We start from the raw sequence: 15,831 nt of genomic DNA, 5'->3' as shown, positions 1-15,831 counted from the left end.
CTATAGACTCGCCGGGTACACATTTTACTGGGGAGTGAATCGGCGAGCGGCGACCATCACGGCGGCGCGACAGACCGATCGTCACGAAAGCAGCGGCAGCTCTTACCCCCCACCACGCACTTTTCACCGCGCATGTTAGCATGCTCGCACAGCTCAGCTCTTCCCTTACATATCAGCCGCACTTATTTACACACGCTGCAAGCGGCTATCGGATTTTCTCGGATTTCGGACGCGCTAATATAGCGGTACCTTTTCATGGTACTTGAATTTTTTCGCGTCAACTAGACGACGTGACTTTTTTAATATGCGCAAAACGTTTGCATGTAAACATTATTGACTCATTGCGGTAAACATAATCACTGTATGACATGCCCTGGCGTAAACCTTGATTTACCATACGCTCGTGTAAAAATGCACTCTCTGAATCTCGGATTACGCACGTTGTGTCATAAAATATCGTACAATACTATTATTCTTATTATATTTTCTTTATTCGTATTATATTTTGCCTATCCTAAATTTACTAGTTGATCGATGATTACTTCACCTGAGATTTTTTAACTCTGTCAAAGTTGCGATTAAGTTGGAAAAATAATAAAATGGCGGCGATTTACGCATCAAAATCACTGAATCAAAAAATTATAAAAATTTATCAAAAAAGTCACAATTAAATGTATCCTTGTAGATTAGTACTTAGCACTTAACGAAAACGCATTTGAATTTGCGTCGACGACTAATTCATTTCAGTTTTGCTGCGAAGGAAGACGCGCGCGCGTGTGTGTGTGTATATATATATATATATATATATATATATATATATATATATATATATATATATATATATATATATATATATATATATATATATATAATATATATATATATATATATATATATATATATATATATATATATATATATATATATATATATATATATATATATATATATATATATATATATATATATATATATATATATACACACATATATATATATATATATATATATATATATATATATATATTTAACTCTTGCGTCGAAGACTATAAAGTACATTTGCAGTCCCGCTACGAAGACTAGTACATTTCTCACTTCGTATACGTTTGATTCTCTGGCAACGAAACTATTCAAAATTTTCCAAAATTCCACACCATCTATTTAAGTATTGACTTCTATCGGCTGTCCCCGAGACAGCCACATTTTTCTAATTGATCAGTATATAACTTAACTTAACTTAAGTTAAGTAAGCCCTTTATTGACCAAAAGAAATGTTGCTTTATTATGATTAAATATAATAAACTGGACTTTGGTTGATTGATCTCAGTTCTTTTTTATCTGTTATTTCGTTGCGGAAAATATCAAACTCGCCTAACCTTTTACTTTTTTAAAAGTTTATATTTTAAAATTTTAGTCCATTTTAGTAAATTTTTTAGATATTTCCTATTTCTCCTAAAATAAAATATAAGCATCTTAAGCTTTTTTTCAAGTCTTTTGACCATGGTTTTATTGTAACATTTTTATCGCTAACATGAAATCACTGATTGTTCTGATACACTACCCTTGAATGATTTCTACACCAAGACACCAAAACCAAGTGCGAACTACCTAGACCTCGTCATCGGCTACCCTGTACACCAAGACGCCGTCCACGTATGATGTATGTACCTAGAAATTGAAAACCACGGAGCGCACCACCTAGACCTCGTCATCGGTCACACTCTACACCTAGACACGGTCTTCGAATATCCATTTATAGTCTCCATTTATCTCGACCATAATTGCAAATTTCATCTTGTGATCTGCATGTGCGTCATTTCATATTCACAAACACATAGAATTAAATAAAGATTATACCTGCACAAATAACTATTTGCAGCATCCCTTTGATCTCGACCAAAACTGCGGGTTTGATCTTGTGATATGCATGAATACACAAATCGTCATTTTATATTCACAAACATATAACTTAAAAAAAATTACATCTGCACAAATATTTAATTACATCATCCTTTTCATCTGGACCAATTTTAAAATAATCTTTATTCATCCATGTATATATATATATATATATAAAATATCAAAATAAATTAATTAATTGCGTCCATTTTTTTTAATTGTTTTAACAGCTTCCAATCTACCTGGACCAAATCTTGAAAATGTTTTTTCGTAAAAATTTGTATCATATGTACCTATCTTTACCAATCAATAGTTTATTGTTTATAAAATACATCAAGTTTTGTGGAATAAATGCAAAAAAAATCTGGACGGACGGACGGACGAAAATTTTTTAAGTTCTTCCAATGCTAACAACTAATTTGATACATTTGATTTTTTTTTCGGTAACTTGAATGATTTAAGTTCAAAGAACATTTCTACCGTGAAATAGATCTAATTTTTTTCCTTTTACGAGTTTTACAGGGTTTTTACAAAATTTACCAAATATAAAATTTTAATATAGTGTAGAAGATTCGTTACTGTCGACATGATGTTTGCTAGTTTATAAAAAATATATACGAAATACTGCGTTTTTTTAATTACTAGCGACTTTAGACGCGCTTCGCTCGCAGTTGTCATGAGCGACCGAAGCAGCAGGCCAAACAAGGCAGTTTTAGAATTATTATCACACCATTATATCTAGATTCAGCAGGCAATATTGTTATGAGGGAAATGGAAAAGTGCCTATGCACCACCTATTGTCATCTGCCACAGATACGGAGAGTTTAGGCGGGGACCAAAGGGCCAGTCCAAAACTGCTTCGATATATTCATAACAGTGTTTTTAAAATAAAAATGTTTAATTCATGAGTAAGCTTCAAATTTTGAGATTCCCGCGGCAGTACGACGAAATATGTACATACATCCCTCCTTATCATATTTTCTCAATTTTCACTGTTTGAGTTTAGGAATTCAAGCATACGCTGACATTGCGCGGTAAAACGAACAGCCAATCAACGAGCGAATAAAATAATTACCATGTCTTTTTTAGAGTAGGATATATGGAATATGTTTATCTCACTCAAATTATAGTCAAAAACAATTCCAAGTATGTTTTACAGCTCTCCACTCGAGTCAACATCCTATCCTGGATTTTTACTTCTATTTGTGCCGGTACACTATTACAATAGCTTTCGAATGTTATGCAGACTTTTTTATCTACATTAAGTGATAATTTATTCACCGCCCGCGCCAGTCACCCTGCTAAAAATATGCGATTGAATTCAATGGACAAAAAATGAATCGATTCCAAGTCTATATCTTAATCCTGCGTTTTACATTTGAAAGTGATTATATTCAGGCTACTGCACGTGTAATATATTGATGGCATTAAAATCGATTTAAAACGATAAAATAATATCGATTAAACCGGATTAGAATACATAAGTATTAGGATATACACTTAATCGATTCAATGCTTATTTAAATCGAAACCAATGTATATGTGTTCACTAGAATAACGGTTTTAATGATTTTTTGTATCTAGAATAACATTTGATATTATTCAATCGTACCGTATTAAACTATGCAATCGTTTTTACTGAAGTGTATATCGTGATGTTAATCGATTTGAATTGGCATGCATTTTTTTTTAATCAAGTGTCGCTTAAGAAAGTCAATCGATTTTAATAAAGTTTCAATTTAAATCGATTGTAGATAATACATCTATTTTGTCTTCTACTGCATTTGACCTTTCTTATATAGTAACGAAGCAGAAATCTTATCACGCGAGTATGAACATTTGAAGCGACACCAATCGGTTATATTAAGAAACATAGGGTCGATTAAAATCGATTAGTTTCGCAATGAATTTAATCGATTCTAATTGAAATATAAAGGTTTATTTTCTTAAAGGATATTACAAAACTTTGATCATTAAGGTCACTTAAAATGTTATCAAAATTATTTGTAAAATTAAACTGATTTAATATCGACTTATAAGTTGATTCATATTTATTGAAAGAATCCCAATTGAACTGCATTAAAATAATCATTGCATAAAAGTCGATAAAAATATCTTCATTTTGATATTTAGATTGCGATTGAGACCGATTCACATCGATAATTTAAAACGTCGATTAAATCAATCTAGTATTTTTAGCAGGGATTCTTTTTTTGATTATTTTAATCGATTAAAGTATAATTGAATCTAATCGTAAAAAAGTATCGTGATCGATTAAATATTATATAAACGAATTACCTTATGAATCAATTCAAATTTATTGATAAAATCACGAACAAATCATATTAGAAAAATGATCATTATTTTTATTATTCGTAATAGAGTACCATTCGAACAGATTTATATACTCTGATAAAATAACAATTAAATGATATTGCAAGAATAGTATTCGTTTTGGTTATTAAAGTCTATTAAACTATATTCAGAGCTATTCATAAAACTAGTATTAAGATCGATAGACGATTTAGTAATGATTAGAGATACTAAAATCGATTAAAATTAGTGAATCAATTACAATCAAATTTAATCGCATATTTTTAGCAGATCAGTTATCTATAACCAATAGGAATTTATTCATGTTACTTTGCGCCTCTAATAACGAAGTCTCTCCAGTGGTTATTATGGCAGTATCGAGAGCATAAGACAGAATAGAGTTCTATATATATATATATATAATAGTAGTGGCCCCAGGATAGTACCCTGAGGGACACCTGTGTTTATTAACAAATTATCACTTTTATTTTCTTTAATTTTAACTGTCTGGTATCTATTATCAAGATAGCTTGAAAAAGATCTAAAGCCTGACCCCTAATGCCTATACAGTAAAGTTTTTTGAGTAGTAATTTATGATCGACCATATCAAAAACCTTGGCCAGATCAGGTAAAGTAACAATTGTTAGTATATTCCCATGCAAATTATTAAACAATACTTCCGTAATATAATTTAACGCATCCTTTGAGTCAATATTTTTTCTTAATCCAAATTTATGCTTAGATAAAATATTATTTTAATATACGTATTCATACAATCTATTGTATATTATTGTTTCAAAAATTCTCGCAATCTTAGATATAACTGAAATTGGCCTGTAATTATTGAAGTTATGCTTCTCACCTGCTTTATATACTGGTACGATTTCAGCCTTTTTTTATGCATCCGGCCAAATCGCATTTTCAATACACATATTGAAAATATGTGTTAATAGTGCCGAGATACAACTTCCAAGCATCTTTAAAATTTTACTATTTATCTTATCTACACTACCGCTTTTTAGCTTCAGGTTGTTGATTATATTTATTACCTCACTGGTACTTGTTCCCTAGTGAAAATGGAAATTGTGCTATCGTGTGCCACATAGTGCCAAAATTTGCTACACTGTGCCAAACTGTGCCATGTTGTGCTACACTCATGCCATTTCGGACATACCGCACGAATTAGCACAGTTTGGAATAGTATGGCACGGCCTGACATAATATGGCATAGTTTGAAACAGTTAGGCACAGTTTGTCACAGCTGGACATAGTGTTGCTATGGCACATCCTTACTGTTTATAATAAGTAGCTATAATAAGAAGTCTTAACCATTATAATACAAATAATTTTAAGTTTATGAGACTTGAGAATCGTTTATTCAGTTTGACAGTTATATTAACTACTCTTTATAAATTAATAGTCATATTAGCTCCAAAAAGTAGAAATTGATAAACTAACACTATGAGAAAATAGCTCAGGCAGTTAGACGTTCAACTGGCACACCGACGACCAGGGTTCGATTCCACCTCGGGTCACTTTTTTATTAAATTGTATAAGAGAGGTTCTGCCGTATTATGCCAGTTTGGGCCATACTATGCCATACCATACCAAACCGTGCTCAAAATTTGAAAAAAAACTCGAGAAAAATATTTTTAATTCTAATAATATAACATTGTGCCTAATTGTGCCATACTATGCCACACTGCGCCAAACAGTACCAAATCGCGCGAAATGTCCGAATCGGCATGAGTATAGCACAATGTGGCACAGTTTGGCATGGTGTGGTACAGTTTGGCACGATTTGGCATAGTTTGACATAGTTTGGCATGATCTGGCCCAGTTTATTATTTCCACCATTAGGTAGGTTTAAGAAATATTGAATTTGGATTTGAATCTAATTGTTTAAATTCGGCATTATTTGGTTTCACTATATCATCAGACAATTTGCGGCCAATATCACAAAGAAATTTGCTCATTCTCTTTGCTATCTCTACTTTATCCGTAATTTTAATATCATTAACGTTTATGCATTGTAGCTTATGGTATTACTAGTTTTTTGTTTTTCCATTTTATTGTTTATAATACTCCAAAGTAACTGAACTAAATATTCGAAATTAGCTCATCTTATTTATTTAAATTTTTATCGCTTCTAAGTCTTGATCCTTTCTGGTTTGATTAAATTTGCGTAGAGAACGATGGTTGTCTTGTTGCAGAATTACGTCAACCTTGTAGTTGAGTTGTTCCAGCTTTGAATCGATCTTGATTTTTCTTGTCTATTTCGATTTTCGTTGGACCTTGATCCTGTTTAGGTTGTTGATAAGTTACCATCCTTGTGTGGTAAACTGGGATCATAGATTTCAGCAGTGCACATCAGACGTTGAAGAATTAGATCATGATTATAAAGCAAGAGCAGTAGAGTTTTGGAGGAGTGGTGTTAATAAAACTTTAAATTTAAAAACCGTACAAAATAAATTTTGAAAGGTAACATCAATAACACAATTAAAACGTTGGGCAAAAACTTTAAATAAAGGTGGAACTTATCAAAGCTGCTGTTGATGCTGGACATATTATCCATAATATAGATTTACAGAAATGGGCCCTGCAAGTACAAAAGGATATTGGTCATGAAGATTTTCGTTTCAAAGCATCAAAACATTGGATATAAAATTTTAAAAGAGCCCATAGAATTGTTAGAAGAAAAATTAATAAATTTATTACAAAAAAACAATAGAAGGAGCAGATTATTCAAAAAAAAAGCTGATGAATTTGTTATTGAAGTGAAAAATCTTATAAAGAAAAAGGAATAGAAAATGTTTATAATTCAGATCAAAGTGGATTTCAATTAGAAGTCTATTCTGGCCTAACATTAGCAATCGAAGGGGAAAGGCAAGTAAAATGCTTGGTGCAATCTGTAGCTTCTACGACTCATAGCCGTACAGTACAACCAACAATATTTTTTTGGGTGAGTTGATCAGACCAGCAAACATTATGCAATGGCTTCTAAACCAGGAAAATTAACTTCAGGAATTATTTCATATTTGGCGTATTCGAATAATTATGATACTATTTTGGATTCAGAAGGCATCCTGTGTTATTATTAGTGATCATTTTTTTGTTTTAATTTGTATTCTATTAAAAATGAATAAAATTTGAAATTCGTCTGATTTTAGATCATTTTAAAACACGGCTCAAAGAAGTATATTTTTTTAATGTTGGATTATCAAATGTACTTTTGGTAGACTTATGGACTGGGCACTGTCCTTCAGCCGTAGAAGAAATAAAACCTACTAATAAAGAAATAACTTTAAAAATAATTTCAAAACGAACTACAGGTAAAATACAACCACTAGATGTTTTTGGATTTAGGGTTTGGAAAAATTATGTAAGACACTTTTCGGACAGCGTGATACTGATAAATGAAGAATTGAATTGTCATTTGAGAAACAATATCATTAAACTTCAATCTTTAGTGCACAATCAACTATCTTCTCCGAGATACATAAATCTGTTTAAATATTCTGTTTAAAAGTGGTTACACGGATGTTCATCCTGAAAATTTTGAAAATCCAGTATATTTTCCTTTTAGATCACAACCTAATAAACTTTGTGAAATTGCAGGGTGCTCTAATGTCGCAATTGTTCGATGTTCATGGTGTAAAAAATCTTGAAACACTTTTTTGATGATGTCATGTACGCACACTAGCGTACATACGTGTAGCGCAGCATGGTAACAGCGAAGGTGCATCGCGAGCTCGTACGAACTGAGCGGGTGACACCTTACGCCCTCCTTGTCACTGGATATCGATGTGGGGTCGTAGTTAAAGGTGTCAGGAAAGTTACAAGAAAGCGCATTTAAAAAAAAAAAAAACTTCACAACGTCACAACGCCACTTAACAGATGGCATCCACTGCGGTTTCGCAGTAAAAACGTGTTTTCAGAAATCTTACAGAAAGCACATTTAAACAAAAGTTCACGAGCAGATAATATTTGCGAAGATATACACAGGACAACCATTTTTCTATTACAAAATCAAGGAAAAAATAATATGAAGGGTGGAAACAAAAATTAATACTACATCAAGGAAAGAACAAAGCTAAGGAAAAATTAATCCATAGAAACGGGAAGAGATTTTCGTAATATCCAAAAACTGAAATCAAGCAAAAGGCCAAACAATCTTGGATATAATGAAACTGTGGAATGTTTTAATTCTGATAGAACTTATGCAGTAAGTACCATTCATTAAATTTAAATTTTTTATATAACACTGTATCCCGGGGGAATCAGATTGCGCATATAATTGAAATTCAGAAAATCAGAGCCGAAAATTAATTTAGCATACCATAATAGTCAATCATTTACAACAAAAAAATAGAATTTTTGTTTCTGCGCACGTAGTCTACGCGCTCTCAGGGTAAAATAACACTATCCCACCCACGAGCCTGCTCAGTAGCGGCCTACTCTTTGACCTGCTTTGTAGCGGTCTTCTCTCACCACCTAACGGTCTACTTTGTAGCGTCTTTCCCCGGATCTGCTGTTTTAGCGGTCATCTTTCCTGGGCCAAATTAATTGCGGCCTATCCCTCGATCTGTTTAAAACAGATCACTCTTACCATACGAAAGTTTATTTTATTTCATGAGTGGCGGAACTTGTAGCATAAACAAAAACAAAAACAAGCGAAGCGGAAAAAGAGCACTCTTGCAAAAATTGAAAAAACAGAAAAATCAACTCTTGGAGGAGTTAAGAACTGTTTACAAAAAGATTGACAAGTTTTCTTGTAAATATGATTCAAGCAGTAAAGAAAAAGCGCTCTGTATTTCAAAAAGAACATACTTCATACATATACGAATTTCGTTGCACATTCTTTGTGTGGATAAAAGGAAAAATATAATAATAATAATGTATGTATAATATGACTTTTTCGGAAATTTTTAACTTCAACAAAAATAAAAAATCACCGTCTAGAAGCACAGCCGCGTCGCGACATCTTAATCTGAATAACTTCGACTCGGCGAATTTTAAATTCGAACAAGATCCGCTTATTCAAAAAATAATATCGCGCTTGGACTCGCAAGACGCGGCAGAATTTATCCGACTGACGGCTACGTCTCGACCGTCCTTCTCAGTTGCTTACCCAGATCATACACAATCAGAGCCGCCGACACCGAAACCGATAATAAAACATGCAGAATACGCAATACATAAACGACATACAAAGACATTATACGCACGGCAGACCACTCTCAAGCTATAAAGTTCAGTCGCCCTTTATTCCAATTTCCAGTGTTCAAAAAATACGACAGCCTCACACGACAGAGACAAACATACTAAGCATTTCTACTCACATTCTGCAAGCGGGTTGGCAAAACAATCAATTGAATCATTTATGCCAGGCGGATTATTTCCACCGAATCACTCATTCACAAAATAATCTAATAATAAACAATACGCGTAATGCAAGCACTCCCATACAAGCATCACCCAATTCTATCTTTCCGTATCAAAATGTAACTTTTACAACCGACCCGACACACATTTACATTTAATAACACGGTTAATCAGCAAAATTCGAATGCAGACAGGGAAATGAAAATTACTTGGGACAATAACATGGCGCAACCGTTTTTATACACACCGAAATATTCACCCGAATCACAATTGAATAATACTAACACAGTGACAACAAGTAGAAATAACCTCGAACCAAATTTTACACAATATACGGATAATATAAACCTTGGATCGCATCAAATTCCAAACAATAATATAAATTTTACACCCTCTAGTATGTAAGGAAGCTCGAACAGACGGAATATGCGTGACATATACAATCCGCAACAAAGCGAAACACCCGTAAATAAAATAATAAATCCGGAACAGGTCTCTTTTAACGCCCCTGTAGACATTTGTCAGCGTACAAGGGGTTTGACCCTTTCACAAGCCTTTAATCTAATACCGAGTTTCGATGATCTTTAGAAAAATTAAACATATTTTGCATGTCGATCAGACAAGTTCGTGCAAATTTTGTCCCTGACTCGGATAAATACATTTTTATGTCATTGGCTAGTAAATTATCGGGTAGAGCTACGGACGGCTTTGCAGCGCAGTTGTTAAACTATAGCTCCATACATAATTTTCTGTCAGATTTAATTTTGCGATATGGTAATATCGGTCTTGCCGATAAGATTATGAGTAAATTGAAATTGATCACTCAAATGCCAGGAGAAAAGGACAGAGATTAGGGAATCCGAACGCAAAAATTATTGAATAATTTAATAACTATTTACGAATCTGCCACGTGTATCGATAATAATGATAAAGTATACAAAAAGCGTAATAAAAACTTCGAGGCAGTACACAAAAGACGATCCAACTAACGGAAATAAAAATGTTAACACGATCTAAAAAGAAAGAGCAGCAATTTCTTTAATTTGTCAAGGGGATATCTACAACCTGCATGTGATAAACGATGATTAGAAAAGGGTTTTTGTAATTTTTGCGGCAGAATAGACCACACGATTGATATCTGCCGTACAAAAGATATGCAATTGAACAATAATCGTAGCAATAATAAACGCAACAACAATAGTAATAATTCAAACAACAGACATAGCAACAGCAACAGGCATCCCAGTAATTGTAATAATAATACAATACACTTGTACGATATGGACGGTATGAGACCCTATTTCGAGCCAAAAATTTCACAGCAGTTTCAGGTGAAGGAAAATCCGAAACCACATAGCGAGTCACGCGACACTGGAAGTCGAAACAATAGCAATGATAAGTAATCAGCAAGCCATACTCAGAAGTCGTCGAATTCAATCAAGCAGAACATACTAATAACTAAAGCAGGCATAGCAGTAGGCGAATCAAATACGAAAATCTCAACTTTGGGAAAATTGAAAGTAAAGACAAACGACGATATTATTTTCGAAGTTCATATTGCCCCCGATAGCCTCCCCACAAATGTTGCGGGTCTGGTCGAATGCGACATATTCAACAAATACAGCGAGAACACAAATGCTTCTCAAAAATATGAACATACAAAATAATGTTTTCCCATTTAAAGAAAGAAAGAAAGAAACTAATTTTTCACCTCTGAAGTTATTCAAGTTTGCATCAGTAAAAGGCAAAGATTCGCACTTACTTAAAACTTCTCTCACCACAAACAGAAGCGATACTTCATACATATATCGTTGCAATACAGCTCACCGTCCTATCAAAATAACCGTACCGCATGTGAAATTAATTAAGCGCATCGCAGCTAAACAATCAAACGACAATATAATCAATGAGAATGACTATATGGACAACACTTATGTCTTTAACACATGACCACCCGAAAAACCTCCATGGTCCATACCTACATAAATACAGAGGAGCCTTTTTTCATTTTCGCGGATATAGGGCGCGCGATGGCGCTTCAATTATTATTATTATTATTTAATTTCTCTTATTAGCCATTTTTTATCTACTATAGTGAAATTTATCGTTACTTATTATAGTCTGAAAATGCGCAATCCCGGGGGGTTCCCCATGACTAATGTTTTTTTTAAGTTTTAGAACCACAACGTATATATAACTTACAAGGGCAATATACATTATCCTAGCAGCTTCGTTACGCGAAGCTGTGAAGCAATGTGGTCAGCGCAGAGCAACCGATCCCATAACGATGTCACACACAAAATATAATTTCAAGCACAAACGGCTCTGACTCTGATGAAACACGGTCTACCCGTAGGACAGGAGCAAACTCGATGTAAAATACTGTTTTGACACAATAGGAAAATGAACTAGGTCTTCTATTTAGCGGAACGAAGTCTACCTTACACGAAAAGAAAATGCATCACTAGTTGATAATACAATAGAAACACCACCGTCACAACAAAATCAAACACAATTAGTGCTTTACATAGGAGTATCTACGATATCATTGAACGAGATACCCATGATTGAATCCCGAAACCAACATACAGTGAATCACGAGGTCAAGGCCAACGCCACACTGGCATGGAGAGATAACACCCAGCCGACAAGCAGCAGCTGTGACACATGCGAGGATTTTTGCATGGGTCCTACCTGCAACGGCAGCAGTCCGAGTGACAGTGATTTGTGAAGTGTACAGTGCGAGCGAAATATGAGAACGTCTGCAAAGGTATGGGCTATGAAAATATTTAGAGAATAACTAATCATTATGAAAATTTATTAAAATCATGACATCTTACTGTATATACAATATGCACTTGTGTAAAAAAAAGAAGATCATTTCAATGAGTCAACTCTTAAAGACAGTAAAAGTTTCAAACATCTTAGTTATAAAATATTCGAGCATGAATGTCATTATTTTGATAGATTAATATTCACACAGCTTCAACCTCATGCGAAGACAAATCACAAAATATTACACCCGCAACTGTAAATTGGTTGACAATATATATTTTATCTGCTGTTTATGCATTTGTAAACGAATATGTACTCATTACACACTGCGCTTGAATAGATTTACGATTATATATTAGGTTCATGATAATTATTCTAAGTATATACGTATGCTTAAGCAGATTTTTTTTTACAGTCACAAAATTTACCCCTTATAAACGATTAATGCAGTACTCGAAATTTTCTTTACAAAACAAAATAGTAAGTCAACATGATTCGATAGTCGAGACAACAGAACTTAAAATTTAAAAAACTAACAAATAATTCTTGAACCATAAAGATCAGGAAAATATAGGAGCATGAATACTCATGTCGATTTCAACGATTATCGAATAAAGTGAGAGAAAAAGAAATTTATTGGCTGTCGCTGAAAATAAAAGCTCACTATACTTATATGAGCACAAAAATACAAAAGAAAAAAATATAGAAAACACGACTATTAATAGTCCTACATCATGAGCATAAATTTGATTGTTCACACAACTACGACTTCGTCAGTACAATAGGGAACAGACATGATTTATAAAGCCTTTTTTAAAATAAAGTTAAGAATAAATCTTATACATAAGTACAAGAGCTACAATTTTTACTGCAATATTTGTTAAGTAATATTGTTTTGAAATTTCAGTTTGCTAATAATACGTTTAAACGATTGAGAGCTCACGTGATCAATATGGCGGCGCGAAGGATGAAAAAATATATAGATGTATAAAAGTATGTAAATTTTAATACATAAAATAACCTTATTGTTTTCTTCCAAATCATAATAGAGATGAGAGATAATGCTTCAAAATCAAAATAGACTCTTCATGACTGAATTTATGCACTCAAATGCCCGTACGTTAGGTTAGGTCTTTATCCTTTGAGACGCCATATTGGAGAGCTGCCGTTTTAAAAACTACTTAAACATATGAATTTTTAATTAATCATATTAGGCCCTAGAGGTACTAAATCAGCAAAAAATTTATGCATAACGTATTCTTATGCTATTTTCTACTGTATATAAGTATTTATATGTATATAGCAAAACCATGTATGTTCCCTATTATAATAATTAAGCATATTCATGCACTACTGACGGTAGAACACTTATGTTCTCCAAGCAAAACATCACAATGATGCAGCAGAAAGAATTGATATCTTTTTCTGCTATAATGATACACAACCAGTGAACAATCTCTACGCAGAAACGGCAATTCATTCTAAAAATTCTCAAATTTCTTGATTTTCGTATGGGATAAGACCACAGTTATTCTTAGCTCCTATTTTTATAAACACAGACATAGTACTAACAAAATTAGATATTTGATTAATTGCTTCATTTACACACATTTGTTAGGACAACAAATTAAAATAATCTTAAATAAATAATCTACAATACCGAGCTCGACTTGACAATCGATGATATGTAGCAAAATCATAATTAAAAGAAAATCATGTAAAAATTCAATTTTGCCAGATACAGAGAAAATTATTATATTATATTATTAAAGTTATTTTAACGTAACATCGAATTAATTACCTATTGTATTTTTCATATTGTACCTATTGTTACCTTTTAATTTACACTAAATTTTTATACAGCTTATAGAAACAAGAAAAATCTGTAACTAGATTAAGCATCTTCTTAATAATTATATATAAAATGAGGGAGAGGCCACACATGTATCCACACTTAAGAAGAAATCACGAACATCAGTACACTTACATACACACGATTTGGGATAATCACACGTCATCGGGACGATGACGTCGCGGTCATTGGGCGTGTCACGTACGCACACTAGCGTGCTTACGTGTAGCGCAGCATGGTAACAGCGAAGGTGATTACGGCTACCTTATTACTGCATACCGATGTGCAGTCGCGAGGCTTACTGTCCGATCGCGGGCAGTTCACGTTAGTCGCCGGGAAGCGCTCCTCCTGAGCCCTTCCTTGCACCTTAGTTGCGCGAGAGTATACAATAAAGTCCACTCAATCGCATTCACGCTAAGACTTTCTTGCACCTTTCCTCAAGTCCCTGGACTTGATCCGCGGACGCTGCGACCACCTATATCCCGATTATCCCACGTAACAATGAATACCATTATTGTTTTACTTATGCGATCCTTGATAACAATTAAGAAAATGATGCAATTTTCAATTACCGATGTATTACAGATAAATTGCATGTTCTAAATAATTGTAATATTATAAGTTTGTAGAATGTATTCAAAATAAAATGTATTTCACTAGAGTTGGCAATAATCCGCAGTGAATATTATTACTCAACATCTCTAAATACAATTATTGGTAGCGGATAATGGAATCTTGACAAATAATTTATTACACTCGAGTTCAAAGTTTAAATTTATTTTAAACCTCGATGTTGTTTTATTAAAAAGTAAAAAATATAGAATAAATGTGTAGATCTGCAAATAAATTTAAAAAATTTACAAATAAATTTAAGAATATAATTTTTCATTTAAGGATAAATAAAATTATTATTTACTATTATTATTATATACCTCAAGGGTAAAACAATCAAGAAAAAAGTTTTTTCTTTGTAAATCTCGAAATACGTCAACTTTAATTTTTTATTTTCTTGATGATAGTGCAATTTTTAACCAAATCTAGCCGATTTGATCAATTTCATATTGAAAAAATAGCGAAAAATTGCACATTTACCCCTAAAAACAATAGGGGTTGACATCCTTCGGGGTAAAAGTTGTAGCGTCTTTTTATAATAAAGAATTTGGCGTTGGTTTTATTTAAAAATTCTAAATAGTTTTCGAGATATTAGAAAAAACCTGTTTTTGGGATTTTCAGGAGTGATTTTCAAACCTCAAATCGACGAGTTAGCACATAGTCTAATATTTTCTCGAGTACTACAACATATCACAAAATTATCAAAATCAGTGAGATACATCTGGGGACCCTTCCTTGTAAGACTACTAGTACACAGGACCGGCTTTAAAATTATAGAATAAAATGGAAATAAATTTTAAATATTAAAAAATTTTTTCGAACTCTTTGTAATTATTTAATTATTAGAAGTTTATTGATTATACCTTAAGTATATACAATATTTACATTTATTTCTTATTAACATAGCTATTAATATACAGTTTGTTTATTTTATTTTTTTTTTAAACTTTAATCTTCCTTCTTCCTTCTCAAGGCTCTCTCCTCTTCTTCATCTC

General features: G+C 32.9%; 1 protein-coding gene across 9 annotated transcripts in view; it reads left to right on the top strand.

The window, feature by feature from the left end:
- Positions 1 to 15,831, top strand: part of LOC100116974 (neurabin-1) — a 554,139-nt gene that overhangs the window by 447,060 nt on the left and 91,248 nt on the right. Inside the window, exon 12 of one of the 9 annotated variants that reach the window (XM_031932202.2) lies at positions 15,458 to 15,657. The exons of the other annotated variants lie outside the window; for them this stretch is intronic. Coding sequence (XP_031788062.1) covers positions 15,458 to 15,618 — 161 coding nt within the window. The 3' untranslated portion in view covers positions 15,619 to 15,657. Of the gene's footprint in view, positions 1 to 15,457; positions 15,658 to 15,831 lie in introns of those variants that run through there. 9 annotated transcript variants of the gene reach the window in all.

This window comes from Nasonia vitripennis (assembly GCF_009193385.2).
Source record: "Nasonia vitripennis strain AsymCx chromosome 1 unlocalized genomic scaffold, Nvit_psr_1.1 chr1_random0006, whole genome shotgun sequence".
Taxonomy (NCBI): Eukaryota; Metazoa; Arthropoda; class Insecta; order Hymenoptera; family Pteromalidae; genus Nasonia; species Nasonia vitripennis.
This window is presented reverse-complemented; position numbering and strand designations above follow the sequence as displayed.